The sequence below is a fragment of the Sus scrofa genome, chromosome 6 (assembly GCF_054392235.1).
Source record: "Sus scrofa isolate SSC_HxYL_T2T_F1_AM1 chromosome 6, Sscrofa_HxYL_maternal_Yorkshire_Landrace_v2.0, whole genome shotgun sequence".
NCBI classification, from domain to species: Eukaryota; Metazoa; Chordata; class Mammalia; order Artiodactyla; family Suidae; genus Sus; species Sus scrofa.
Genome location: NC_139388.1, coordinates 51,531,319 through 51,559,198, shown reverse-complemented (window position 1 = coordinate 51,559,198; position 27,880 = coordinate 51,531,319). Strand labels below are relative to the sequence as shown.

The following is a 27,880-nucleotide window of genomic DNA, read 5'->3' as shown; positions in this document are numbered from 1 at the left end:
CTGCCTGGCGGCGGGGCTCCACCAAGCATCACCACTTAGCCCCAGTCTTGAAGGAATCAGCAGGGCTTTGGGGAGGACGGTGACCAGGGTGGGCTGTCTGTGGAAAGGGCAGTTCCAGCCAAGGATCCTATTTTTGAGCAGACGGCTATTTTGGGAGCCCTGCTGCCCCTCCAGGGTCTGTGGATTTTCCATGAAGTAATGGCCCAGGCCTCCTACTCCCTGGGCCTGGACTGCTGCTGGCCGCCGCGCTGGTGGAATAAGGCCCCCTTTCACTGGCTCTGGAGGCTCAGTGTACTAACTGTGCGCACACGTTTATCTGACTCGGGCGGGGAAGGGAGGGCAGAGAACCGGCTGCCTGGAAGCTCTTACAATAAGTGTATTCTGCGCAGGAGAGGGAAGGGGCTGTGCGGAACAATGGGCTCTCTGTGCAGCCATTCCCTCAGGGAGCAGCGGGTGGGAGCGGTGGGGGCCAGGCCGCCCACGACATCAGGGGGCCAGCAGGTCTCCTTGGTGTTGGCAGAGGGACCCTGCCAGCCTGAGGAATCAGGACGAGGGGCCAGCGACCTCCCTCTGCTGGACAACCTAGATGCCACTGTGTCTCTCGTCCAGGGTTCACACAAGGTGGGCAAAAGGCATCACCCCACAAGGCCCTTACCTGGCATTGAAAGGAGGGGGTGAGGACACCCTGCTCCACCCGTGCCCTGGGCAGGGCGCTGGAGGAGGAGCAGGTGGCGGGACCCACAAGCCCACACGTACTTGAGCTCCTGGGCGATGGCCGCGATCTGCTCCACGCGGTCCTGGTGTGCGGCCAGGTCACTCTCGAAGGCCTCGTGCTTGCGGATGAGGGCTTTGATATCTGAGAGGGTGGCCGTCTCATAGTCCCGCTGCTTCAGCATGGCCTCCTTCCCTGCGGGGGGTGGAGGGCAGGGGTGCTTAACAACAGCGCCGTGGGGGTCCAGGGCCTTCCAGAACCTTTCCCGTGCCCTTTGCAGGAATCTCTAAGCCCAAATGTATCCTGGATGGAACTGGGTTGGGGGGCCTGAGACAGATACCCCAATTCAAACTGTGTGTTCTACACGTAGTCCGTTATGGGTACACAGTAGGAATTTGGATTGTGCTGCGACGGCTGGAAAAGCGGACGCCCATCTCCAGATCTGGAGAAGCGGGTGGGGCTGCGGCCACGCCCGCAAAGTGGGGAAGGGGGAGCCTGACCATGGGACGGAGCCTCTGCCCGCACCGTCCTGAAGGCTTTCTATGTGCGGGGCTAGAGGGGGGCGGGGGGGCAGGGCCACTGGAGGAAAGCTGTTATTAGCTCCGGAGCCTGGCTAATTACACAGCCCAGCACAGAGCTCAGGCGAGCTCTGCAAGCACAGGAAGGTCCTGCAGAGGACCCAGGGGGAACACTGGCCTGGAGAGGTGGCTGAACCCCCAACCCCTAAAGCTCAGAGACCCCCTCCTCAGCTGGCATCAGAAAATCTGACCAACGGCTGCCTGCCGGGGGCGGCGACTTGGAGCAGGAAGTCTCCCCGCCTGTCCCCTCATCTGAAAAATGGGGCCCTCGCCAGCCCTAGTCTAAAGCCTCAGTGAGGTGACGTCAAGAAGGGTGGGCAGCACGAGTAGTATCATCCGCACCCCAGCCACCCAAGGACGGGCCCTGCTTCCCAGCCCCCGGGGTGGCAGACGCAACCACAGAGGCAAGCTCGCAATTCCCTTCCCTCAGGTGCTTTCTCCAGGGGTGGGAACCAGAAAGAGCAGGCTGCCACTTCTCTGCCTCAGCAGAGTCTCGGCAAAGGAGCTGCCGGGCTGCCCTGGGAAGGATCAGGAAGAGTGGGGGCCCCCGGCTGTCTGGGATCCAGGCTGAGGAGCAGCCAGAGAGCGGCCTGGGGTAACGGTGGCTCAACCCACCCTCTCTCCTGCCCCAAGGGGAGGAGGCTGCTACACCTCCCAGGGGTGGAGAGGGGTCGAGAGGCCTCTGACCCCGTTTTGCCTAACTGGGTGGTTCAAAGGAAGAGGCTTCAGGTCTTGGGAAAGAGAGTGGGCAGGCCTGCCAGGGGGATCCAGGCTGTTGCAAGGGGCAGGGCCAGATGCCCAAGTGCCTGCAGGGAGGTTGCGGGGGGCAGGGACGTGTGGAAGCCGCTGAACCAGTTGGGCCCTGGCTAAAGACTGGGCCCACCCCCAAATGCCTTCGGGTAAAGGCCGGCCAGTCCCTCCCAGGAAGGAGCTTTGCTGGGTTGGCACATGCTCCTCGGCTTCCTTCCCAGGGTCCCAAGGGCCCTGGGTAGGGGGTGGCAGGGAGCTGAAGGGCTGATAAGAGGCTCCCAGGAGGGAAATCCACAGGGACGACATTCAAAGAAAGGGTGATGGAGATACAGCACGTGGATGATGACAGGACAGCTCTGGCCAAGCATCACGGACACAGAGTCTGTAAAATCCACTTATACGTCCAAGGGCCTCTGACAAGAAATGCCAAACCTGCTGGCCTGTGAGTTCCTGGGGCAGGGACCTCACCTACCTGGGAAACTACTGAGCACAGCAAAGAGGCTCAAGGAGTGTTTTTTGAATGAATGACTGAAGAACAAACAAAAGAACTAAATGCCAACCCTCCCTCTCTCCGTTCTGGGGGGTAGAACCTGTGGGCACCGTTTCGTTTCTGTGAGGCCCTGTCTGCATCCCTGGCCCAGGCCACCCACCGCCTGCTCGCCCCGCCTTCTGGCCTGTCCTCTGCATCCCCTCCCTGGCAGAGGAGGGGTGAGGTCCTGTTCTCGATCTGGAAGCTGCTGCTGGAAAGCAGCCTCCTGAGCTCATGTAAGAAGGACGTTAGCTGGGCTGCGGCCCGAGACATAGGTGACACAGCCCAGGACTGCAGATCCTGTAGAGCTGTGTGTTCGCAAGCCAGCCGGGGTGGGACTGCTTATCAAATAGCTGGGTGGGTGGGGGCTGGAGGAGACCCCAGGGGCTCAGGGAGGATCTCACAGGGAACGGGTGAGGGTGGGAGGGATGACAACCCACAGTGAGCAAGGCGAGGACTCGGGAAAGGAGCTGAGCAGAGTGGTGGCGGGAGGGCCGAGACAGGGTCGGGAAGGGGGCAGCCAGAAGCGGGAGGGCGGGTGTCCCGGGGATGGCTCCCGGCTTTCCCAGGCACTGGCCGCTTCCCGAAGGCTTTCAGGCCCCTGGGATCTGGAGTCGCAACCATGCTGTGGGTCCCGACTGGGGGCCAGGGACGTGAAGGAATTCCACATTCCCAGCCAAGGGAATAGGCAGCTGCAGAGCTGCCGAGAAACTGGAGTCACCGCTGCCCTTCTGGGAGAGAGGCCTTCCTGGGGCCGCCTCCTCGGGGGAGGCTCGGGACAGGGCAGAGGTGGGGAAGGGCTCCCGGGAGGGCCTCGCCGAAGGGTGAGCGGCAGCTGCAGGTCGGGCAGCGGAGCCAGGAGCCATGTTCAGCATCGAGGATCCCCCAGCACGGGCTCTTCGGTGTAGGAGACGGATGGCAGCCTGGGTGAACCCAGGTTGCCAGGGATGGGAGAGCCCGCCTGCAGCCCACCCTGGCCAGAGGGGCACTGTCCTCAGAGTGGACAGGGTCACTGGCCTGGGCTGCATTCCTGGATGACCGGCCTCCAGTGACCCAGGATGGGCCCCCCCCTGCAAGTAAGCTGAGGCCAGAGCAGTCTAGGTGGACCTGGCCCCAAAGTGCTCCTCACTGCCTGGGGCTGGATGAATCCAAAGGGCACTTCTGACACACACACACATGTCTCCAGGTGGCAGGGGAGAGGGCCTGACAAACAGACCCTGGGTAGGGAGGGGGGCAGGAGGGGCTGCGTGTGTGTGTGTCCATCTGGGAGACAGGAGAGGAGGGAAGGGAAGGAGTTGGCAGGGCCCTACCGTCAGTCCAGGCCTCGTGGATGGAGGCCTTCTGCCGGAACTTCTCTGCCAAGTGGTCGAGCCGCTCCAGCCTGCGGATCTCATTCAGCAGCCACTCCTCGTAGCCCTTTTCCGCCTGCTCCAGGTGCTGCCAGCCATTGTTGATGTCCTGCGGGGACAGGAGAGGGCAGGGCTACCACGGGGGCCTGGGGCAGCTGGCAGGACTGGGCTCAGATGGCTCTCTGCTCTGCTGTATCTGCACGCCCAGACAGGGCCCTGCATGGGGCAGGTACAATCAACTCTTTTGAAGGCTGTCCTGCCCCTGAGAAGGGGCCGCAAGCACCTGGAGGTCCTGGAGTCACAGCCGACTGAGGGGCCAGATTCAAACAATCCCTTGCAAACTACCGTGGGGTCTGGGCACAGGTGTCAAACTCTAGGGAGTGACGGGGGAGAAGGAACGTGGCCGAGTGCACCCCACCACACCCTGCACCTCAGCAGCTGTGCCTTCTGGGTAAGAAAGACGATTCTGGCCAAAGAACAAGCCTGGGGGCGGTACCCGCGCCTCATAGGGAATCCGCGGGTCCACACGCTTCCTGGGCCCTGGCCCATCCCCACCACTCACCGAGACCATCTTGCCCTCGGAGGGCATGAAGGCGGGCCGGTTGCTGAGGCGCAGCTTGGTCTGCAGCGTGTTGAAATTGATCTCCAGCTGGCACTTCTCTTGCACCTTAGGCGGTTTGTGGACACGCCGGTAGTCGCGGAAGTCCTCCAGCTTCTGCTGCATCTCCTGGATGGTCTTCTGGGGCACGCGGTCCTCCAGCCAAGGGATGGTGCGCCGGATCCACTCCAGGAGCTGTGGGCCCGTGGAAAGTCATGGCGGCCTTTGCAGGGGACCCTCCGAGCACTGACAGTGCCACTGCCTGCCCCTCGCCCTGCTCACAGGCATGTGGGACCTGGCTCTTTAAGGGCCCCATCCTGGGGAATCAGCCCTGCTGCCCCCCAAGGCTGACTTTGCCTGGGAAACCCATGGCTGGGAACTCTGGGAACGTGCGGCCCCTCCAAACCACGGTGCTGCTTTCTGGCCACTTCCTGGTCCTGCCTCTGCTCCTGGTCTTCCTTTTCCTCGTCTAAGCAGCACAGCCTCAATCCAACGCCCCTCATGGGTGGCCTCCCCCATCACATCCCTCCAAGGGCCTGCTGGCGCCATGTCCGCTGAGCTCAGCGCTGTCTGTGAGCCTCACTGCGTCCTGTCCACTGACCCTAAGCGGCTCAAGGGCAGGGCCCGCCATGCACCCGGCTCATTGCAGGGTGGTGAGTACCATGCACGGGGCCTGAGACACAACGAGGAAGTACAATTGAAAAAGAAAGTAATCTGTATTTGTATGACCCCCTCCTGTTTTTGAAGGAGGACAAGGTACAAAGAAGCCAATCAACTGGACATTCTAGAATAACCCTAGGAGAGTAAAACTGGTTATTGTCCAGCATTGATAGGCCTGGAAAAGTGGTTCCCAAATGCCAACCTCTGGCAAGATGAGAAAAACCAAGGACAATGGTCTCCGCGTGTGTCCGCATCACGGTGCCCGGAGCCACTGCCCTCTTGGGAAGGGCTGAGACTCTCACACACAACCTTTCAGCCTTTCCCAGGTGTTAGAAATGGTGGTGGTAACAGACGGCAGCCTTTCTTTTTGAAATATCCTTAACTTGGCAAAATATAAAGTTTGCCATTGTAGGAAATGGCTGTCAAATATTTTCCCAAATTTTCCTGGTCTGTGAAATCTTCAAGTCTTGGAATCACTGATTTAGAAGAACAGCCAAACTCTTACTCTTGGGGAGCTTAAATGTTTTAATTATTATTATTATTAATTTTTTTTGCGTTTTAGGGCCGCAATTGTGGCAAATGGGAGTTCCCAGGCTAGGGGTCAAATTGGCGCTACAGCCCCTGGCCTAGGCCACAGCCACAGCCACGCCAGATCTGGGCCGCATCTGCGACCTACACACAGTTCATGGCAACGCTGGACCGTTAACCCACTGATCCCTGAGTGAGGCTAGGGATCAAACCTGCTTTCTCATGGATGCTAGTCAGGTTCGTTTCCACTGAACCACAATGGGAACTCTCCAAGAATTTTTAAAAATTAAAACAATTAAAAAAATAAAGAGGAGACTCGCGATGCACTAAACACCCACATCCCCAGTGGATGTTTGGGGTTCAGGTTCTGGAGTGGGGCTTCCGGGGTTTGAATCTCTCCCCCAGCAGCTGAGGGACAGGGGACTTGGGCCTGACTCTCGCTAGCCCTGTTTCCTCACTTGGAAAAGGAGGTGCCATGAGCTGCCCCCTCACAAGGCTGTTATGGAGACAGCAGCTGGGGCTCATGAAGGGCTTGCATGGGGCCCACTGCGACAAGCTGCTGTCCTGGCTGCTGTCGAATCAGCTCTTGGGTCTCTCTCTCTACCCTACGGCATGTCTCTCCACGGGCCGGGCATGGGAACAGGAATTTTTTTAAAAGTTCCCCAGTTGACTCTAAAGCAGTAGGGTATTCAGGAAACTCGGGCTTTGAGTACGTCTGGAGGAACCCAAGCTCGAGAGCCCGGGGCCGGCTAGCACAGTTGACACCGCCTGGCCCTTACCCTTGTAAAATCAACCCAGAAGGTCACATGCTGACGTGGTCAAATTCCAGTCTGTAACTCTACGACCTTTTCTAGACAATCTTGCTGCCACCCCTGCTCTCCCTGCTGCAGGTATCACATGACCTTTGGCAGAGCGTAGCAAGGGGTGGCCTAGCCCTTCAGCTCTGGCGGGGCCACCAGGGCAGGGGTGAGCGGCACACTCACATCGCTGGCCAGCCTCTCATAATCTTCCATCAGGTGCTCGTTCTCCTGATTGACAGCCAGCACCTTGCAGATCCGGTTGGCGGCGGTCTCGGCCTGGGGCGGGGGAGGCACACAGTCAGGGCTGCCTGGGGGCTGCTGACCCTCCCTCCTGACAGGCTCATCCCCAGAAAGCTGGCCACCCGTGGCCCACACAGAGCTCCCCAAGGAGGGAAGAAGAAGAAGCACAGCTCCAGCAAGATGGGGCCCTAAGTGGCTGCGTCGGACAGGGCTTGCCAGGGTCCCCAAACCTTGCTGCCAAGGTCCCTACCCTGCAGGTAGCTGGGCCCTGGTTTCTCTTGGCCCAGACCCTAGAGGTGCTGAAGGGGGTTGGGGAGCCCGTTCGCTATGGGGGAAATGGACTCCCAGGCCCACAAGGGGGAGGGCTGGTTGAGGCTGGCAGGGCTCTTGGCTAGGCCAGGCCCTGGAAGGGGAGGGTGGACGGTGGGAAGGCCAGGTGCCAGAGAGCTGTGGGGTGGGTGGGGGCAGATACTGGTGCCCCCCCCACCCCAGAAGCCTGGTGGCAGAGCAGCCTGGCCCCTTCCTAACCTCCCCCCCGGAGGAGGGCGCCAACAGCTCACTGGCTGGGGGCCTCAATTCATGGGGTGGAGGGAGCCGGGGCTCTGGAGAGTAGGGAGCAGTGGAGCCAGTGACGAGTCTCTGCCCAGAACTGCAGGACAACTGCAGGATGCTATGTCCTGCTGGGGGGAAATGCAAGGAGGGACAAGGAGGGTGCGGGTGCCACACAGACCAGGTACCTTTCAGGAAGCACAGAAAAGGTCCAGGGAAGAAGAGTTGAAACGGCAACAGAACAGGAACAGAAATAGTGAGGAGGGTCTACCGAGTGGTGGGGAAGGAAAACAGCGGCTTGGGGACGGCTCCAGACCCGCCGGTGGGCGGCGGGCACTGGGGCCCAGCCTCTCCCTTCCACACGCTGCTCGCTGCTCCGGGGACAGGCAGGGAGGTGAGCGGGGGGGGGCCAGCTGAGGTTGGTATACGTGTGCGCGCACACACACACACACACACATGTGCACACGCACACACAACCCCCTGCCTCATGCTGCAGGACACACACCAACGGCCCCAGGCAGTGCTCCTCAAAGGTGAGGCTCACAGAGCCTTGGCCAATGAACACCAGCCCTGAGTGAGTGCAGGAAGCAGAGCCAAAGTCGCAGCTTGCAGGGGTGGGGGGGACAGACATTAGTCCCTGACCTCTAACCTGGAGGGACAACTGGCACCCCCAAGCTCAGCTCCAGCCCCTGTGCAGACCCACGAAGGTGCTGGCTGCTGGTCAGAAGGGTTCTGTTTCACCACTGAATCCCTGGCACCCAGCTCAGGACTGGGCGTGTGTGCGACACTCAGAGCTGCTGAATGAATGAGTGCGCCAAGAACAAGGAGCAGATGCTTTCGTGACCGGAAGCAAGCCATCAGGAGAGAACGTGCATACTCGGTGCTAGGTCTAGGGCTGCCCTCGCAGTCACAAAACTAAACAAAACCCAGAGACTAGGGGAGCCTCTGGGGGAGAGACAGCAGCAATAAGAAAAGCATGACAAGGCTGTCCTGAGACGTAAACGCAGGCTGGGCCCTGCACATCCCAGTGGTGGTGGGCAGCTCCCGAGAGGCTGGCCTTTACTTCCTCGCTCCCGAGAGGGGCCCAGCTGCCTCAAAAGCTCCCACACGCTCTGACCTGGGCTTTCCTGCCAGGATCCCCTCCCACAAATGCCTCTAGGCCTCTGGTTCCTCACACCAAGTCCAGCTCTGAGCATAGGAGCAGCTGGGCAGGGAGAAAGCGCCTGGCGGGCGACAAGGGCAGAGGGGTGAGCCCCACGTGCATGTGCTGTTAGCTGGGCTTGGTGGTGAGGACTCTCCCATCACTGCCCACCCCTACCCTGCCTTCCCGCTGGGGTGAGGGGTCCCCTCATTCGCCCTGTCTGCACCCCCAGCGGAACATGCCAAACCACATGCTGAGCAGGTGGAAGGGAAGTGCCACGATGAGTAGGATTAGGCGCCAAGGCCAGGCTGTGTGCGGAGCGCTTTCGGGGGCCAGGCACTGGCCCAAGGCCCTGTACCTGCGTGAGCTCATTTTATTCTCAGCACCATCCTGAGATGGGCGCTCACTCATCTGCTCCCTGTTTCACAGGCAGGAGAACAGAGGTGAAGTGACTTATCGGAGGTCACGCCGCCAAGAGGGGGTAGAGCAGGGGCTCAGGCAGACCGCCCATGGGAAGGCCCCTGCTGGACCTGGGGCTCCGAAGGAGGCAGCACTGAAGTCCCTGTCCTGTGACTTCCATCTCCTCCTCTTCTAAGCGGGGATAACGGCACCCACCCTCCGGGAGTGTGTACAGGACACTTAGAGAGCCTGTGTGCGCGGGGTCCTCGGAGGAGTCCCTGGCCTGCAGTAAATGCTCAATCAACGAGAGCTCATCTCTTCTTTTTCTCCTGCCTGCCGACTGCCAACTGGGACACAAAATCAAGCGGCTGGGACTACAGCGCTGGCCAGACCAGTGCTGACCAACAGCAGACACCAAGGAGCGAGTGGTGTGGACACAAGTGTCTGGGCCTCCACATGGGCCTCCCTCCCCAGGGGCAGCTGGGCGCTGTCCTGTGGAAGCAGAGGGCCCCTGGCAGGGGCGGTGCCAGGTGGTGTAAGGTCAGGGAGGCCACGACAGGGAACAGTTGCTTCTGACTGCCCTGTCTGTGACAGCAGGGCTGCTGGGGACAGGGGCCCATGATCCGGGTCAGCAGGCTCACAGAGGGGCCTTTCCTGGGCCATGTGGGAGGGGAAGGCGCGGCAGTGAGGGGCAGGGGAGGACCCAGCCAGTGCAGTGAGAAGGCAGCTGGGCGGATCATGGGCAGGTAGGGCAGGGCAGAGGCCCCAACGGCAGCTCTGACATCTAAGGTGATGCTGGGATTCAACTGCCTTGTCTGAGAAACTGGGATGCCACCGCCCAGCTCACAGGAAACCTGCCATCCGGGCCAGGGCTCCAGCCACAGCGGGGGATGGGACATGGGGGGGGGGGCAAGGGATGACGAGGGCAAGTCTCTAGCCACAGCAGTGAGGGGTGCTCCTGCCCCAGCTCACCTTTTGAGCCCCCGAGAAAGCGTGGTAGAAGCAGGACACGTAAGTCATGATGGCTTTCTCATCTGGCCTCAGAGTGCCTACAATATCTGCGCAGAGAGAGAGAGAGAGAGAGAGAGGCAGGAGAGAGTGAAAGATGCAGGAGGGCGGCTGAGGCCAGGCCCCAGGCTCATGCGGGAGGAATAGCGCTTGCTCTGGACTGGAAGCCAGACCCCGGCTCCGGCCTGGGTGGGCACCTCTGGCCGAGGTTTTGCAGAGGGGAGGGGAAGGTCTGAATGAAATGGATGCCTTTTCTAACCAGGCCTGAACTTGTGACACACCAGCCCTCTGGGCTCGTTTTAGGCTGGAGGGATCAGATGCTATCTTTTTTTTTTTTTTTTTTTTTGTCTTTTTAGGGCTGCATCCATGGTATATGGAGGTTCCCAGGCTAGGGGTCAAATTGGAGCTGTAGCTGCCGGCCTACACCATAGCCGTGGCAATGCCAGATCCGAGCCACGTCTGTGACCTACACTGCAGCTCGAGGCAATGCTGGATCTCTAACCCACTGAGCGAGGCCAGAGATCGAACCCGAAACCTCATGGTTCCTAGTCGTTTCCACAGTGCCATGACGGGAACTTATCTGATCTTTTTGAAAACATGAGTAAGATCATGTCCTGTATGACCACCTACCACCTTAGCACAAACCCCTGATGGGACAGAACCCAAACTTCCGACCCCAGACTACAATGGCCCCCCATGGTCTGGCCCTGTCACCTTCTCCGACGTCATTTTCCTGTCCCATTCTTCTCCAGCTATTCCCTGAATAAGCCACACCGATTCATTCCACAGGGCCTTTGCACTTGCTCTACCCTCTACCTGGAACGCTTTCCCTGCAGATCTTCATCTGGCGGCTCCTGCTCATCATGCCTCCCCTGCTGCCCCAGCTAAAGCAGCCCCCATGCATCCCTATGCCACCATCCTGTCCCGCGTCCTCTACTGCACTTATCACATGAGATTACTTCATCTGTGGGCACGCCCGTCGGCTGTCTTGCCCATGCGAATGTCAGCTCCGAGGGAGCAGGGACCTTGCCTGACTCAGTCCCTGACTGTACCCTCAGTGCCTGGAACGGGGCCTGGCACAGATCAGACACTTGATAGATACTGTAAGGGCTAAGTGGGCAGTGATGCCAAGGAGTCGGGGGGTAGCTTCCAGTCGGAGAGAGGCCACTGCCGTCTGCAAGAGAAATGAGGTGAGCATGGAAGGCGAGAGGCAGCAGCGGCTGTGGGCAGTGGCGGCGAGGTGGGCCTGCCTGGCCCCGCTGGTACCTTCTGCGCTCCCGAAAAGGCATGGTAGAAGCTGGACACATAGGTCATTATGGCCTTCTCGTCGGGCCGGGCCGTGTTCACGATGTCTGCAAGTGAACCACAAGGTTAAACCGCCCAAGCAGGGGCGGGGGGAAGGGGCGGTCGCTCACCGGGATCCGCCGGCTCCCAAGGCCGCAGCCATCCTGGGAGAAGGACCCTCGGAGTGGATTCAGCGACCCTTGGTGACTCCAGTGGGCTTGGCCACACCCTTGCCCCCCACCATGGTCACTGGAAAGGCCAAGGCTGTGGGAAATGGATTAAGTCGAGGCCACTTCCTCTCTCAGAGAATAGTCTCGAGGGGCCGCTGGACGGTCCACCCCAAGAGCTGCCAGAGGCCAGAGGCCAGAGGCAAGGGTCCTGGCCGGGGGGGAGGTGCGTGGCTGGGAAACAGAGCAAAGCCGGGGGAGGAAGAAACACTCTGCTGTGGCAGGCTCCGGACTCGGCCTGTGGCAGGCAGGGAGGGCAGGGGCCTTGGTTATTCGCGGGAGCCAGGCTCGCTCGCCCCTCCTGAGGGAGGAGGGGGACCCCTCAGGCAGGGCTCTGTCTGGCACCTGGGCCCAGGCCTGGGAGGCAGCCCCTGAGAGCTGGTCCTCCTCAAGGACCCTTCTCCATCCCTGTCCGGCCTGCTCAGGCTGCTCCCGCACTGGCTCCCTGGGTGACACCAGGGTCCCCACTTCAGGTGGACTCATTCAGACATTCTGGCGGGCCCTGCCAGCTTCCTGGTTACCACAAATCATGCCCACAAAACAGGGTGCTGCCTGAACACAAGGGATGGACTTACCCTCCGCATCCAGCATCTTGGGGATGTCTAGGTACTTCTCAGCCACTTCGAAGGCATTGTTCAGGTTGGTGACGGGGTCGTCCTGGGGGGGGGGGGGGGGGGGAGGAAACTCAGTCAGGGGGCAGGCTGCACAGGCTGGCCGGGCCCTCAAACAACCCCGGGCGGTTGCAATGCACACAGAGGGGGTAGGGACAGTCCCCAAGGGGAGCAAGGAGGAGAGACTCAGCTTCCCCGGGCTGGGGTCTGGTGACAGCTGGCACAAGGCTCTCCCTGTCTGCCCATCTGAGCAGCGTCCAGCTCTGGGTGCCAGTGAAGGAGGGGCTTGGGGGAAGTGGCCTGGAGACAGGGGCAGACTCGGGGTGTCTGGGGGCCCCCCCAGGGGAGCGCGAGACACATACCTTTCTCAGCTTGTCATATTCGATCAGCTCTGGTCTGTGCCGGTGGATCAGGGCATTGAAGGCGAGCCCGTCCTTCCAGCTGTGGATAGAAAAGCCGAGATTAGGAGGACAGCCTCCCACTGTCACAGGCGCACTGCGGGCCAGGGCGCGCACAGGAAGGATCAACGCCCTTGGGGGGTGGTTTAGCATGTTTGTCTGGCACTGCGGTCGGTGCGGCCTTGGGCAAGTCCAATGACCTCCTGCTACCTCAGTTTCCACCTCTGTGAGATGAGGAGACCCACAAGGCCCACGCTTCACTGGGCTGACGGGAGGGGGCATAAGCAAACGTCAGGCTCAGGCCGACTCCTGACACGTGAGTAGTGCCTGCCAACTGCTTGGTACCAGGGCAGCCATGCCCTGCTGAGCGCTCCATGTGGGTGGCCCCCTGAGCTGGACGGGCCACTGCGGGAGGCCGGGGCCTGCGCTGTGGGTCCTCTGCACCTTGGCTGACCTGACCATGGGCCGGCTCAATGCCAGGGTGTGGCTTGGCCTGAGGGGCTCTAATCAGAGGAAGGTGACAGCTGGGCACAGGCCAGACTGGTCCCCGAGATGCTCTAAGGGCTGGCCCTTTCGGGGTCAAGCTTAATGACACCTCCTCAGAAAGACCCCCTGACCATGGCCCTCTTCTCGGTGGCGTTCCACGGCCCCGGCCTATCTGTCGTCTCTGACGCCTCCTCACTACCTGACACCTCGATGTGGGTCTCGCCGCGCCTCCGTCAATGACCAGACCCCCTGCTACAGGGAAAGCTTCCCAAGGCAGGGACTTTATTTTGGTGCTGCTGGACCCCACCCTTGGCATGGAGCAGGCACCCCATGGATATTCAGTGATTGAATAAATATATGAATGAGAAGGGCAGAGGACCAGCCAGTTGGTGGCAGGAAAAGGAAGAAGACACACAGAGTAGATCAAGGGAGGGACCACAGGCTATTAATGGCAGAGCACAATGCTCCCCAACGCCCAGTGCCAGGGCCCCAGGGAGCCTGGGGACACAGCAGGACCTCTGTGGATCCCATGAAGCCCCATTCTTTATTCTCATGTGTGGCCTCTCCCCCGTCCATCCACCCCGGAAGGAGAGCAGAGGGGTGAAGTCACAGAGCCCCACCGGATCCCCAAAGCCTGCACTCCTAACCCCCAGGCCTTGCCCTGCTCCCAGATCTCAACATGGCACTGACCACGCTCGCCTGGTGAACACGCTCGGCTCCACCCGACCCGAGGGAGAGCAGATGCGTGGCAGGCCGAGTCTTCTTCCTCTAGTGGACACAGGGCACATTTTCCCAACGCTAAATGCACTCACACCTCTAAAGGACGGGGCCCCCTGAGAGGTCAAAATAAAGGAAGGGCTTTGTGGTTGCTTCTGAGCTACCTCACTTGGGGAGGAAGAAGATTCTACAAGGCCTGCCAGAGGGCAGGGCCTTCATGCCTTTAGCCCAGGACGGTGAGGTGACTGCCACCCCCTCACCCCAAGAGGACTCAGGGACCTTGCAAGGGGCTCCTGGGGGCCAGTGGAGGGGGAGGGGCCCCCCCGAGGGCCGGCACCTCACAGACCACAGCGAAATCAGGGGCAAGGAGGTCAGGTGGGAAGACAGCACTCCCGGTCCTGGGGGCAGCGGGCGCTCACCTGATGTGGAAGTTCTGCACATTGACGTTCTTGTACGGGGCCGTCTTCCGCTGGCACCAGAGGAGGAGCCCCTCCTTGGCAGAGGTCTCTGCGAACACATGAGGACAGGGAGTGCTGGCTCAAAACCAAACACTCAGAACCCAGTCCAGTTGGACCGCGCCTCTAGCTCGGGCATAAGGGGCAGAGAGAAGCTGGGGAGAGGGCCCCAGAGAAAGAGAAGCGCAGCAGTGCCCATGGCAGACACGGCGGGCACGCACAGCCCTGGGCCACCCCGGAAGCATCAGGGACAGAACCGCAGCAGGGCCTGAACCTGTGCTGTCTCTCTGACCACAAAGCCTGTGCCTCTAGCTGCCAGGATACACTGCCAAACAAGCCCGCAATGCCAGCTTCTGCCACTTTGCCGGGCCCTGCAGAGGGTCTCCAGATCTGGCCGCAACCTTGAGGAAGTGGGGTGCTGACCCAGGCCTGAGGGTGGGAGATCAAGTGGAAACGCAGGCACTGCTGCCCAGGAGAACAAGGCCTGGGACTATCATGAGTTTGCTCTGTGACTCTGGTTCACTGACTGTCAAATGGGACCAATGGTGCCCGCCCAACAAGGGTGGCGTGAGGCTCCACTGAGATGGAGGCTGAGGGAGCCAAGGTGCTCTGGGGGGAACCAGAGCTAGGTGGCTGCAGTAGGGAGCCTGGGCTAGCACCTCCGCTAACCACTTCTGGGAGGGCCAAGCCCTGTCAGTGATGCCTGGAAACAGGAATGCGCTTGAAGCATGAAGACAAAAATGCCCGAAATCCTCATCTCAGTGCCCCGAGTTCGGGTGGGGAGGAAAGGCTGTGCTTTGCCAGCCAGCCGGCTCTCGGCTCTTACCCTCCACGGAGATGTCCTGGATGGCGAACCTGAGGATGATGGTCCAGATCATGCCCAGCGTCATCTTTGCGTTGCCGTCCACGATCTCTGCCCGCGGGGAAAGGGGCAGAGGGTGAGGAGGCGGGTAGAGCCAGGGCGACACTCCCCAGTCTGCCTAGAGACCAACTCCAGCTCTGGGCAGAGCTGCCCAGGCCTGTCCTCTGCAATCCTCTCTGGGAGAGGATGTCCCCTGAATGGCCCTGATGTCCCAGAAGCCTTCTGCGGCTCAGCACCTTCAGCCTCCTGCACACGTGTTCTCGGCTAAGCGAGCCTCTTCTCAACAGGGCAGCTCAGCCCCGTGACTCAGCTCAAAGGACTGCTCCGCCCTGAGGCTTGTCCCAGGCACTGGGCCTGTGTTTCCAGCCTCTGTCACACCTTTAAGGGTTTGTCCCCCCACTGCTGCCACCGTCGCCCAAGCCCCCGTTGTCCCCGCCAGATCTCGATGTGCTGCCTCCTCCACCTGCCCTGAGGTCCACCCCACACAGCAGCCAGGGTGGTTGCTTTAACAGGTGCATCAGATTTGTGTCACTCGTCTGCTTAAAGCCCCACGACGCTTAAAACCAAGCCTGTACTCTGCAGTCCGGCTTACAGGGCCTACCCTGCGTGACCCGGCCCATTCCCTCCCCGGCATTCTCTAGCTGTGTCCTCTCTTGCTTTAAGGATCTCATACCTTCTGCCCCCTGCAAAGGGCACCCCTCGACCCCCATCTTAGATGGCTGGTTCTTCTCATCTTATAAGCCTCTGCTTAGACGCCACCTCCCAGAATGGCTTCCCTGACCGTCTCAGGCCCCCTCTCCCCAGCACCCTGCTCGTCCCCTCACACACTGCTAGGTGCTGGCTGGTGGGCTCGTTCACTGTCTGCCTTCTGAGCACCACTGTATTCCTGGGACCTGGCCCTGGGCCTTGAGAAGACACGGTGTGGCAGGAAGCAGAGTAGGGACACAAGGTCCAGCTGCTAAGCGCGTGCCTTCTTATTTATTCATTAATTTATTTTTTGGCTATTAACTGTGGCATTCAAAACTTCCCAGGCCAGGGATCGAACCCGTGCCACAGCAATGACCCAATCCACAGCATGACAACATGGAACACTTAACCAGAGAACTCCGAGTGAAATGCCTTCTTAACTAAAAACCAACGACTCTCCCAAACTTCTGGCATTGAGAGAAAGGGTTTGGACCACACATTCCTCAGCTTCAGCAACATAGAGAAAAACCATCCCTGTAGCACCCAGGCACCATGTGCCGACTGCCTGGTGAGAACTGCGTGCCCATGGCCTGGCCCCGGAGCCCAATGGCCTGGAGAGCTTTTGGCAGTCTCTAAGGTCTCCCGCCCCCAAGCGTCTCCCACACGGGAGGGGAGAGGGCGGGGAGAACAGAAGGACACTTCAGGAGGCCTTGCTCACTGGCCCGGAGAATGGAAAATGCTAAGTGGGCTTTTTTTGTTTGGTTTTCTTTTTGACTTTTAGGATAGCACCTGGGACATATGGAGGTTCCCAGGGTAGGGGTCGAATCAGAGCTATAGCTGCCGGCCTCCAGCGCAGCCACAGCAATGTGGGATCTGAGCTGCGAATGTGACCGACACCACAGCTCACGGCAACACCGGATCCTTAACCCACTGAGCGAGGCCAGGGATCGAGCCTGGCGTCCTCATGGATACTAGTTGGGTTTGTTACTGCTGAGTCACAATGGGGACTCCTCTAGGTGGGCTTGATTCGGGAAGGAGGTACAAGTGTCCCCCAGCGGATGGGGCCCAACCTCCCCTGAGGACATGCGCGCCAGGAGAGGGCAGGGCCTTTTTAGCCACCAAAGCAGCTCCCCATGGTGAAGCCACGGGCAGAGGGCCGATGGCAGCTTTCGGATTGAGGGTTTCAGCATGAGGAGGAAGCATGCATAGCCAGCTGCCCCAAGGCAGGGGAAGAATGTCTGTCCGGCTCTTTCCCAGGTGGAGAAGCCCACACCCAGAAACCAGGCCAACACTTCCCAGCACGAGGCGAGGTCAGTGATTCGTTCAGGCAATCCATGCTGCGTCCCCCCCGAGGGCCAGGCACCCCAGGTGTGGGGCCGGGCGCAATCTAGAGGAAGCCACAGCGCCCTTACCCAGCCGGTGCCAGGAGCAAGCTGGACACGGAGGGCTCAGAGAGCCCTGTGAGAGAAGGAAGACGGCCGCTCTCATGACACATCTACCAGCTGCTTCTCGGCCCTGCAGCTGTGCCTCTGACTCCCGTCCCCTCCACAGCCCCCACGAGGAAGCCCTGCTCCTGCGACTGTCTGGGTGGCGTGGAGGGACAGAGAGACGGGCGGGGTGGGACTGGCTCTCAGGTGTCCCTTGGGGCGTTGCCAGTCGGCTGTCCCCCCAAGGCCTGACCGCCGCAGGTTCTGGGAGTGAAGCAGCTTGGGTGTGAACAGAGAACCTTTTTAGACTGGGTCTTTCTCCAAAGGAAAACTGATGACTGCCACGGGTCTCTCTTCTAACCCTTTCTGTATTTACAGGCTAGCATTTTGAGCAAAATAAATGCAGCTGTGAGAAGCAGAAGGCTGGCGGGGAGCCAGGAGGAAAGATCCACACAAGGACAGAAAATCTCGGGGCCCGACTGAATTTGGTTTTTTTTTTTTTTTTAAACAAACACCAACCACCTCGACCGTGGCATTCGGGGCTTGGCACCCCTCCCTGGAGAGGGCCCCGCGGGGGCAGGGCCTTGGAGCGGTCTGTGTTCTGGCCCAGAGTCCTGGCCAAACTCTCAGAGCCCTGTCATTAACAGCAATTAGTTTTCTTTGTTTTTCTAAAAGCTGGGACAACATGGATGTCAGGGCAAAGGAAACCCTGCTCTAGCTAATGAGCAGAAGCCTGAGCCCAGGCTGACGGCGAGCTGCTGGGCTCCATCCGGCCTCGCCTGGTCTCCAAAGGCGCCTGTGAGCTCAGGACAAGACCCTGCCACTGGAACGAAGGGTCGCAGGCCTGGGTCTCTGCACGGGGCTCAGAAGGATCCCGAGTATCAGTCAGGAGGCCACACTCTCCCAGGCCGTGAGGACAAACAGCAACGTCTGTCTGGTCACTGGCCTTCGGACTTACACTCCCTGCCCAGAGCCCTGACACAGGGCCTCCAGCGGCCTTCCCCCGCCGACCCCTTCCTGCCCACACACAACGGGCAAGGCCTTGGGGCAAACGTACTCCTGGCTCAGAGAGATGTCAGCCACATGTCCCTCAGGCCCAGCACCAGGAGGGCGAGTGGGGGTGTCCAGGGTCCGAGGCGAGGCTATTCCCCTCCCTGTGCCCCAGGTCACATCGAAGGCAGTCACCGTGGTGGCTGCTGGGTACAGCTGGGCTTTAAGCACCCCTGGTGCTCTCTCTACCACCACCACCACCTCTGTTCAGAAGGCAGAGGTTGGGCCCCAGCCAAGCTCACCTTCTGCCCCGATGGAGACCAGCTTGACTCCTTTGCTGGCGATGAAGTCCAGTGCCTTGTTCACATTGTTGATCTTATGCACCCTCATCTTGCCCCGCTCTGGCTTAGGTAACCGCTCCCCTGTGGGCCCAACGCCAAGAGAAGGAGAGAAGCTTTAGGACCCACTGCTCCCCAGAACCAGTCAATGCCCACACCAGGAAAGGCCTCACTCTCCCCCAGCAGCAAGGGGACAGCGGGGCAGGCAGTGTCCAGGGGTGGGCTGGACCCCACGGGAGGGGAGCCTCACCGGAAATGACCTCCAGGAGAAGCATGAGCTTGAGCCCGTCTCGGAAGTCCTCGTCGATGTTCTCGATCTGCGTGCCGGCCTTGCGCAGGTGGGAGTTGCACCAGGCTGTGAAGGTCTGTGGAGGCAGAACAGAGTTGGGGGGTTGGGGGGGGTCAGTGTGGGCGTCAGAGCTCTCGAGCAAAAGGCCCGGACTGTAGCCCTGCCCCTGCGACCACACGGTCACCATGGGGCCCGTCCTCCATCTGCACTACTGCTGATCTTTATGACGCAGGCAGGGGGACCCGAGGAAACGGCGCCTCAGCGTAGCTTGCAGACCACCACTTGGTGAGCTGGGTGGTGAATGGCTGGCTCCACCACACCTGGCCCAGGGCTCAGACAGCGGTGTTGACCGAGCCAGCCCCCCGCCCCGCCCCCGTGTGGAGATAAAAGGCAGGGACCCTGCTCTCACGGACAGATGCACCCGCCCTCCAGTTCCCTGGGTGGGCAGAGCAGAGGAGGGGTCCCTGCGTGCCCCCCTCCCCTGCACCCCCCAGGTAGGGGCTGCAGTTTCCCCATCACTGGTACAGGAAAGCAAGTGTAAAATAAACCTCCTGTAAAGTCAAGACTTTCTCAAGCCAGTCTCTCTCTGAGCTGTGGGTAGCCCAGCAGCAATGCCTCCCTCAAAGGCTGGGAGCACAGAGCCTCTGCGCCCTCTGTTTCTCTGGAGAGCACGGCACACGCCACCCTTAAGACCCAGTGTATTTCAGAGGGGCGGGAAGGCACGTGGGAGGCGGGCACCCACCGCCACCAGGGGGAAGGAACGTCTGAGGATCACGGGGCGTGTGGACATTGGAAGGTGAAAGGGCGTTTTCAGGTGGCGAGGCCTGAACCCTGAACCAGAGCACACAACACCGAGTCCAGGGCACGGGCCGTCAGGCAGTGACGGGCCTCAGCCCCCTGCTGGCTGGGGCAACTTATCGGGCATCAGCACCAGGGAAGCGCGTCACATCAGTTAACGTGGACGTGCCCAGACACCTTCCGGGGAGACCGGCCCACGCAGCCTCTGCAGCAGGGTCTGGGAAAAAGCCCACGCCTGTTTCTCACGGGAGCACCCCCAACCCCGCCCCGCAATCCAAAGGCCCAGGGTGGATGTGGGCCGACAGCCAGGACTGCGCAAGAGCAGAGGCCATGTGGGGGGCGAGGGGCTTCCAAGGAACCTCTGGCCAAGCACCATGTGTTTTGACAACTGTCACCAGTCGTGCTCATTCAGAGACTCAACACAAAGCCCCTCCCAGACAAAGAAGCTGCCTAATTAATATGCTACACCACGCGGCGAGGCTTCCTTCCAAACCCAAAGGGCGAGGGTGGGACCGTGGGCCGGGCAGGGCCCTCACCAGCTACTGCCAACTGGGGGATGAGCTCCTCCACCGTGGAGACTGACACCCCACCTGAGGCCGCTTCCTCAGCTAAGGGGGCCTTTGCCTGCTTCTGCCTTGCGTCAGCTGGCACCTATCCACCCCTCAGTGTGGGGGGCGGCTCCTCTGGGACGCCCGCGCTGACAGCCCTGCCCTCACCCATCCGGCCCCGGTGGCCCTCTGTGCCGATGCTCACGGCACTGTTCCCTCTGTCCTCTGAACAGTTAGCTGTCACCTTCTGCCTCCTTGCAACCTTGAGCTGCTGTGGGCTCTGGCCGGGAGCGGGTTCTCATCAAGGGATGCACGAGCTGGGCTCCCCACTCCTCCCCACTCCTTCCCCTCTGCGCTCAAGACAGACCAAGGCCAGACTGCTGGTTACACCACTCAAGCGGGCAAGTTACCCAACCTTCCCGACGTTCGTCTCCTCCTCTGTAGACGAAGACATCACCTAGGTCATGGTCAGTGTGAGGGTTCGAGGCAACAAAGCCTGTAAAGCATGTGGCGGGTGCCCAGTACATGCAGTTCTCTGCCCCCCTGCACACCCTTGCCACCACACCCAGCCCTCACACCTCTGTGACAGCATTCTCCAGTCGGGCTGGGTCTTACTGGATGCTCTGTGCATGTGTGTGTGCCCCAGGCACGCAGGCCTTCCGTGTCAGGTCACACGCATCTTTAGAAGGCCTAAACGCACAGCGGCCAGGCTGGGGCAGGGGATGCTGGGCCTCCGCTCTTACGTGTGCCTCAAAGATGCTACTGGCCAACCCAGTGGCCCAGCACATCCCACGACTGTGGCTGCAACAGGGCAGCTCCCAGAGGGCGAGCCCCCTGCTGCTGCAGGGCTGCTGGGCCGAGACCCAGGCGCCTGGCCTGCAGGTAGGGCTGGGCGCGTAGTACAGCTGCCTGCTCTGAAGGGGCACAGAATGCTAGCCTCACGGCTTATTTCTTCTGGTTTCCAACCAAGTGACCTGGACTCCTGACGCCTCACCTTCCATCTCCACAGGATGGACCCAGCAGAGTCTACCTCCTGTATGTGCTGTGGGCAAATGGGGGAAATGCTTTAAAACATCGGCACAGAGCTTGGCAAAAGCGAGATGGACTGAGCGTGTGCACGTGTGTGCCCCCGCCTGCACCGCCGTGTCCACCGCATCCTGTCTCTCTGCAATGGCCCACGCCCCGCTGCCAGGAGTTCTTTCTTTTGTTCGGACCCTCTCAAGGTCACAAGGTCACAGCACTGCCCACCCTGCAACACATGCGCCCCATCCCCGCACCTTTGCTCACCTTCTCAGCAGGAAAGGAGAGCTCTGCCTTGGGGCTCACACAGATCTGGACTCAAATCTTGCCTTGGCCATGAGGTCACCTGCTAGCGGAGTCACCTTGGGCGAGCAATGAGCCCCAGGGTCCTCGTTGATGAAATAGAGATAATAATCCCACTTTTTTTTGGCTGCGCCTGTGGCACATAGGAAGTTCCTGGGCCAGGGATTGAACCCATGCCATAGCAGTGACAACGCCAAATTCCTAACTGCTAAGCCACCAGGGAACTCTAATAATCTCCCCTCTTAAATGAAGATTAAACAAAACAATGCAAGTAAATCACTTATGAGTGTGCCTGGCACAGAGTAAAGTATTCAGTGTTATACAGACGTCAAGGAAAAGACTGTTTTTAAATAGATGGTAGCTCTGCCCTGAGCGCATCTCCCCAGCGGGAGGCAGGCAGAGGCACAAGCAGAGCACAGAGCAAGTGCGTGGGGAGAGTGGGGAGGAAAAGCCTCCTCCTGAACCCGACAGACACTCCATGGGAACCCTGCCGCCGCCAGGCCTCTGACCCTCACTCCATGGCCCTCGTGGCCCTGCTTTCTCCTCCTGGAAGATAGGAGAGACTCCCAGCGCCCTGAGCTTGGGGCAAGGGGAGCACTTGTCACGAGGCTACCACGCACACAGCACTTCTCCAGGCGGCATGACTGGTGAGTAGGAGCTGGAGTTCGAACGGGACATTAAAAATTCATAGCTGCTTCTACTTGGTTACAAAAATAACATTCTGCCTATTCACTCCCTCTCCCTACCCGCTTTAGACTGAGCTGTGCGGGGTGGGAGGCGTGGAGGGCGGTTTCTATAGATGGAGGCCTCGTGGGCCCGCTGCACCCCTCCACTGTGCAGATCCCTCAGGGCATGAGCTACGGAGCCTGACTGCCCAGGCACGATAGGTCCCACGGGCTCTGCGATGCCCAAGCCACTGTGGGGTGGGACACAGACGCTCCGGTGACATGCACCTGCTGTATGCCGACTCGGGGCCCGGCCTGGTGCTGAATCCACAGTGGTGAGCAAAGCGGGCCCAGGCTGCGTTCTCAGGAGCGCCCAGTCTGACGGGGGAGAAGATCGAGCTCATTAAGCAACTACTCAGGTGGGGAAGGATGCCCTGAGGAAAAGCATAACAGTAACAACCACAGGAGACACGACCGCTTGAGGCACTTGGGCATGTGCTAACGTCTTTCCTTCACATGGCTATGCACGGCCACCTTGGGGGGGAGTTGCTATTTCTGCCCCCCTTTTACAGATGAGGAAACCAAGGCAGGGTCTGACAGGTGACATGACTTGTCCACCGGGACCTGGAAAGTTAGAGCCAGATGGAAGGCCGGGTACTCTGGCTCCGGCAGCCAGGCAGCCAGGCAGCCAGGCAGCCACGCTCAGAGGTACCATCCTGCACTTGCCCTCCTCCCTGCCACCCCCAGCGACGGGGCTGAGCAGTGTTCGGGATGCTGGGGAACAGCTCCTGACTAGTAGCAGGGCAGACGGGGAAGTGTCCCTGTGGAGAAGGAGCAAGACTAAAAGCGGAGAGACTTCCAGAGGAGGGGAGCGGCCCGCAGGCCCTCTGGCGGGGAGGACAGAGCCCGGCGGGAGAGAGGCAGGGAGTCTGGGGAGCAGGTTGTGCTGTGAGGCTGGCAGGGCCAACCTCCCGGGGCCTTCAAGAGGCTGCTGCTCTGTAGGGATGGAGCCGAGGGGGGCAAGGGTCAATGTGTGGTGACCAGGAGAAAAGACGAGAGGGTGAAGAGCCCCCGAGGGAAGCCTGGCAGGAGGAGGAAGCCTGGCACAGAGGAGCTGTGTCGGGGATGCCGACTGTTGTGACGGAGAAAAGCAAACAAGGCTTCGATTTCATTTGGGAGGGTCCCGAGCCACCGGCCCTCTGTGAGAGGAGGGAAGGGCAGAGAGCAGCTCCAGCTCTTCTGGGTTTTGGTGTCAGGATGGCTTTCCGGGGCAGCACTGACTAAATGGTGGCCGTGGCCCTGGCGCCTCCCCTACGAGGTGCTCTGTGCATTCACCAGGCTGACAAATCCCGACCTGGAGCCCCTGTGAGGCAGGGGGCACCGACTTGGAATTTACATTCTGATGGGGGCAGCAGCAGCTGATTGCCAGCTCTTACCATTATACATGGCAACTCTTCCAAATCTCCAACCCCCGGCTCTTGAGATAGCAGCATTGCCTTTTTACAGATGAGAAAATTGAGGCAGGGAGAGGTGAAAGTGACTTGCCCAAGGTCACAGAGCTAATAAACACACACACAGGGCAGCCACTCACGCCTCAGAGCAGAATGCTACCTACTGGCCTGGCAAAGCAGAGCCCATAGAACCGAGTCAAGGCGGGCCCCGGCCCCCCCTCAGTCCCCAGGCTGGAAGAGAGCTCCCAAAGCGAGGCAGGCAGGGCTGTGCCCCCGAACGCCTGTCTGCTTCGTCAAGGGTGGCCTGAGCCCAGCGTGCGTCCAGGCTAGTGGTGCCAACGGTGGTCCTGCTGTCATGCGAAGGGAGCCTGCACCCAGCCCTTGACCTCTCTAGGGAGGAAGGAGGGATGTGGACTTGTCTGCCTTTGAGAACACATGTGAAAAGAAACCACAGAGAAAAGCCTTCAGAACTTGGCCTCTGCACACGGTGCCTGCTGGAGATTCTGGTTGTTAAAACAGCACAGGGGGTGAGGGGGTGGTGGTGGTTGGGGGTGGAAGAAGACGAGCCTGTAGCTTTATTTGGGACCCACTGTCACCACTCCCTGTGGTGCCCTAGGGACGACAAGCCCCAGAGGCGCCCACCCCCCAAGGCCAAGCTGTTTCTGCTTTGTCACTGTGTGTTGGAGGAGGGGTGCACGGTCTAGCATCACTGGTCATAAAGTCCTTCCTGTGTCACAGGGACCCCTCCCAGTTGCCAGGATGTGGGGCGGCTGGGTGAGTGAATGATGGATATTGTTCGGGAGGTGACCTAAGCGACCAGGAATGTGGCAGCAGTGGGCTTTAATGAGCCATTCATTGATGACTCCCCCCTCAACCCAAAGAGGTAACAGGCCCTCTTGACTCTGGGGCAGTCACCAAGGAAGAGTGAGAAACAAACATGTCCAAGGACACAGGGCGACCGGGTGGTGCTCCAGTGGGCAGAGTGGTGGCAAGGGCTGGAAGAAAGGAAGGATCCTGGCGGGATGCGGCTAACCCGGCTGAAAAAACTTTCCTTTCCTTTTCTTCTCAACGACTACGTGTTACACAGCATGTTCTTAATACTGGAGGGGGTGGCGGGGAGGGAAATGTTGGTTGGAAGCTGGAATTCCACTAAATGCAGACTCAAGCGAGTCTCTTGCAAAGTCCGTTTGGACTAAAAACAGGCTCACCCGAGAGCCCAGGCAGAGCGAGCCTGCTGGCTCCGGTTACTGGCACTGGCCAAGGCTCCTGGACCAGGGTTTGTGGGCTCCGCTCTTCCTACCTGCCAGCAGATGCTCACATGTGGATTCCATTGACTCCACGTTGGACAAGACTTTAGGAAAAACCGTTCGCTGCCTCCTGCTCATCCCCCGCCTTCCGCTGTGGACAAGGCCCACCCCCTTAGCAGGCCGGCTCGGGCGAGCGGTCTGACCCAGAAGGACCAGCTGCTTGTTTCCCCCAGCCCTGGGTTGCCTGGGATAATGGGCCACAGCAAACTCCCCCAGGGTACTTGGAGGCAAGACAGGGTGGTCTAGGGGGTGGGAGTTTTCAAACCTCGTCTCTGCAATACCGTGTAGGGTTTGCCGCTCCGATGGGGCATCAGCTGCTTTGAGGGGGAGGCCGGCCCTCCTCCTGAACGCCCACCTTGCCTGCTGTGGCCTCTGACGCTGCCCATGGCTCCTGCTTCCACAGGACCTCAGGAAGGGTGTCCGGGGCTTGGACACAGGGGACAGACAGCTATTTATTCCTAAGGTAGGCATCCACCCTCCTTATCGCGCATCTGCCAGACTTCTGCCAGGCCTCAGGCAAGACCTGGCCCCAGTGGAGCACCTCAGTTCCTGAAAGCAGAGACTGCTCCCCCGGCCCCTGGGCTTCAACACCTACTATAAAGGCGCTTTCAGCATCTGATGGCTAAGCCTTCAGGAATCTGGGTTACCAGTGGCCCAGGCCAAAAAGGTGATCGCCCTGGCAACATCTGCCTGGCTCCATCCAGGAAGTACGTGAAGCCTCTAGAACATTTTGAGATCATACATGTGAGTGCTTCCCATGGCATATGGAAGTTCCCAGGCTAGTGGTTGAATCAGAGCTGAGCTGCCAGCCTAATGCCCCAGCCACACGCACATCTGCAACCTACACCACAGCCCATGGCGACACTGGATCCTTAACCCACCAAGTGAGGCCAGGGATCAAACCCACATCCTCCTGGTTACTGCTACACCACAATGGGAGCTCCTAGAGTGCTTCTTTTTTTTTGGTCTTTTTAGGGCCGCATCCACAGCACATGGAGGTTCCCAGGCTAGGAGTCAAATCAGAGTTGTAGCCGCCAGCCTATGCCACAGCCACAGCGACGTCAGATCCGAGCTGCATCTGTGACCTACACCACAGTTCACGGCAACACTGGATCCTTAATCCACTGGGTGAGACCAGGGATCGAACCCAAATCCTCATGGATGCTAGTTGGGTTTGTTAATGCCTGAGCCACAACAGGAACTCCCTCGTGAGTGCTTTTTTGAAGATTCATTGCCTTTACCAGATTCTGAGGAAGATAAAAACCAGGGACCAAGGTGAGAGAAGAGAAAACGAACCAGATATAATGACTTGATCGCAATTTGGACAGGTGCAGCAACATGGGCCTCAGACAGCCCTGTTGCCGTGGGTCATCAGAGCTGGCGACAGCAGTATGGTGACACATCGACTGCCTGTCCAGGACCCAACTCCTTATCCAGCTGCGGGCAGAGCGGGCATGCTGTGTGTGCCTGCCCCGAGACAACAGAACCTTATTTGAAAGCAATTACAGAGAAATATGGAATGCTGCTTTCTTATGTCCTGGCCTGACGGTTGCCTTATTCGGAGTTTTCTCGGCCCACATGAAGAAGCCCTGACTTCTCAGACGGAGGAGAGGTATAAACATTGCAGAGTGGAGCAGTGAGCATTCCAAAGGTCCCGCGTGTCCACCCAGAAACCACTCTTTCCCCCACGACCCCTCCCAGGACCCAACATTCCCACCTTGGCCAATCCCCTGCAAGGTGCCAGACAGCTATGTATGTTGCTACTGCAACAGGCCGCATTTGGGGTGCAGTCCCTTCCTTCCCCATGAGGAACGCTGGCCAAAGATGTTTTTTCTGGTTCCCCCCAGGCTGGTTGGTTCTCATCACTCAGGACTTCCCTCAGATGTCGCCTTCCCGACTGTTCCCTATCACTTTCCTCTGCTTTGTTTAGTCACTGCACTTATTACTGTCAGAAATTAGGCTCTTTGTCCTTAACAGGTCTCCCTCCCACACGGAACAAAAGCTCCATGAGAGCAGGGTCCCGTGAGCTGCGGGACCCACTGCCCGGAATGGTGTCTTGCACAGAGTAGGTGCTCAGTAAATCCTAGAATGAATGGAACAGGAGTAAGGCTTCTCGTGTCCAGCCACTTAGGACTTCATGGTTTCTAATCCCATTTTATACTCGAGAGGGTCCCTACTTAGGGATTAGACTGCTTGCTTTTAGGAGTTCACAGAAATAATCCTGGAGCGTACACACATTCCAAAAGCAGCTTGTCACTCCCACGGAAGAGAGGAGCCCTCAGCAGCCCTGCCTGCCCAGGCACCTGAGGCCACTGGACTTTGCAGAGACCCTGATTCTGGTTCAAGCGTGGCTGGGTCTAGACAGGGCGGGGTAGCAGGGGGTGGCCTAGGAGGAGGCAGCCTGAGGAGTGACACATGTATCGAGATATCAATTTGCCAAGGTCTGCAAGGGTGAGGAAGAGACAACACGGCAGTGCTCCAAGCGTCTAAACAAACGTGGGTTCAAATCCTCCCTCTGCCATGTCGTGTGTGGGACCACAGAAAACGAACTTGACCTCTCTAAGTTTTATGTTCTTCCTCTATAAAATGAGGACAATAGACACGATATAGTTGTCTACTCAACAGGATCAAACAGAACGCAGTGCACACACCACCTGGTGGACAGTGAGCGCTCAAAAGATGTTCTACTCATCGCTAGAACTCCGGTTCCAGGAGGTGCCACTGCTGCTATCAGCACTGCAGCTGGTGAGGCGAGACCTGCACCCTAGGATTTGCCAAGTTGCTGGCTGCTTTCTGGGGGCTGACACAAAGCAGTCTTCCCTCCAAACCTCCCCTCCCTCAGCCTGGCCACTGGACAACCAAATGAATAAAGGAATATGATAATCAGATCTGCCTCTTCTTGCATCCAGAGATTCTTCCAATCTAGCAGTTCACAACCCTGGCTTTACAAGAGAATTACCCAGGACCTTTCCTGGTTCGTTTGCATTTTTTTTTCTCTCACTAATATTTACTGCTTTAAGCCATTAAGCTCTGAAAAGGCCATTTGTTATGCAGCAATAGATAATTAACACAACATAGAAGTAGAGTAGGTGGATCACAGGAACGCCTGTACTCTTTTTAATCATGTGCATAGTTTGGAAAATCAATTTTTAAAATTGGATTATAATTCACTTACC

At 59.2% G+C, this 27,880-nt stretch overlaps 2 protein-coding genes across 16 annotated transcripts in view; both read right to left on the bottom strand.

Moving 5' to 3' along the window:
- NFKBIB (NFKB inhibitor beta) overlaps nucleotides 1–27,880 on the bottom strand; it is a 1,076,695-nt gene that overhangs the window by 154,601 nt on the left and 894,214 nt on the right. The gene's annotated exons all lie outside the window — the stretch shown is intronic.
- The window catches only part of ACTN4 (actinin alpha 4), a 72,086-nt gene that overhangs the window by 7,965 nt on the left and 36,241 nt on the right, over nucleotides 1–27,880 (bottom strand). For 3 of the 15 annotated variants that reach the window (XM_084960539.1, XM_084960541.1, XM_084960544.1), the window contains exons 2-14: nucleotides 18,574–18,688; nucleotides 18,288–18,407; nucleotides 14,846–14,932; nucleotides 13,984–14,071; nucleotides 12,326–12,404; nucleotides 11,928–12,009; nucleotides 11,108–11,193; nucleotides 9,806–9,891; nucleotides 7,482–7,560; nucleotides 6,688–6,780; nucleotides 4,481–4,711; nucleotides 3,880–4,027; nucleotides 757–907 (exon numbers count right to left, since the gene is read on the bottom strand). In XM_084960539.1, the coding sequence (XP_084816665.1) occupies nucleotides 757–907; nucleotides 3,880–4,027; nucleotides 4,481–4,711; nucleotides 6,688–6,717 (560 nt within the window). In that variant the 5' untranslated portion in view covers nucleotides 6,718–6,780; nucleotides 7,482–7,560; nucleotides 9,806–9,891; ... (5 more) ...; nucleotides 18,288–18,407; nucleotides 18,574–18,688. The remainder of the gene's footprint in view (nucleotides 1–756; nucleotides 908–3,879; nucleotides 4,028–4,480; nucleotides 4,712–6,687; nucleotides 6,781–7,481; nucleotides 7,561–9,805; nucleotides 9,892–11,107; nucleotides 11,194–11,927; nucleotides 12,010–12,325; nucleotides 12,405–13,983; nucleotides 14,072–14,845; nucleotides 14,933–18,287; nucleotides 18,408–18,573; nucleotides 18,689–27,880) is intronic. The other 12 variants (XM_084960536.1, XM_084960537.1, XM_084960538.1 and 9 more) reach the window with 4 other exon arrangements.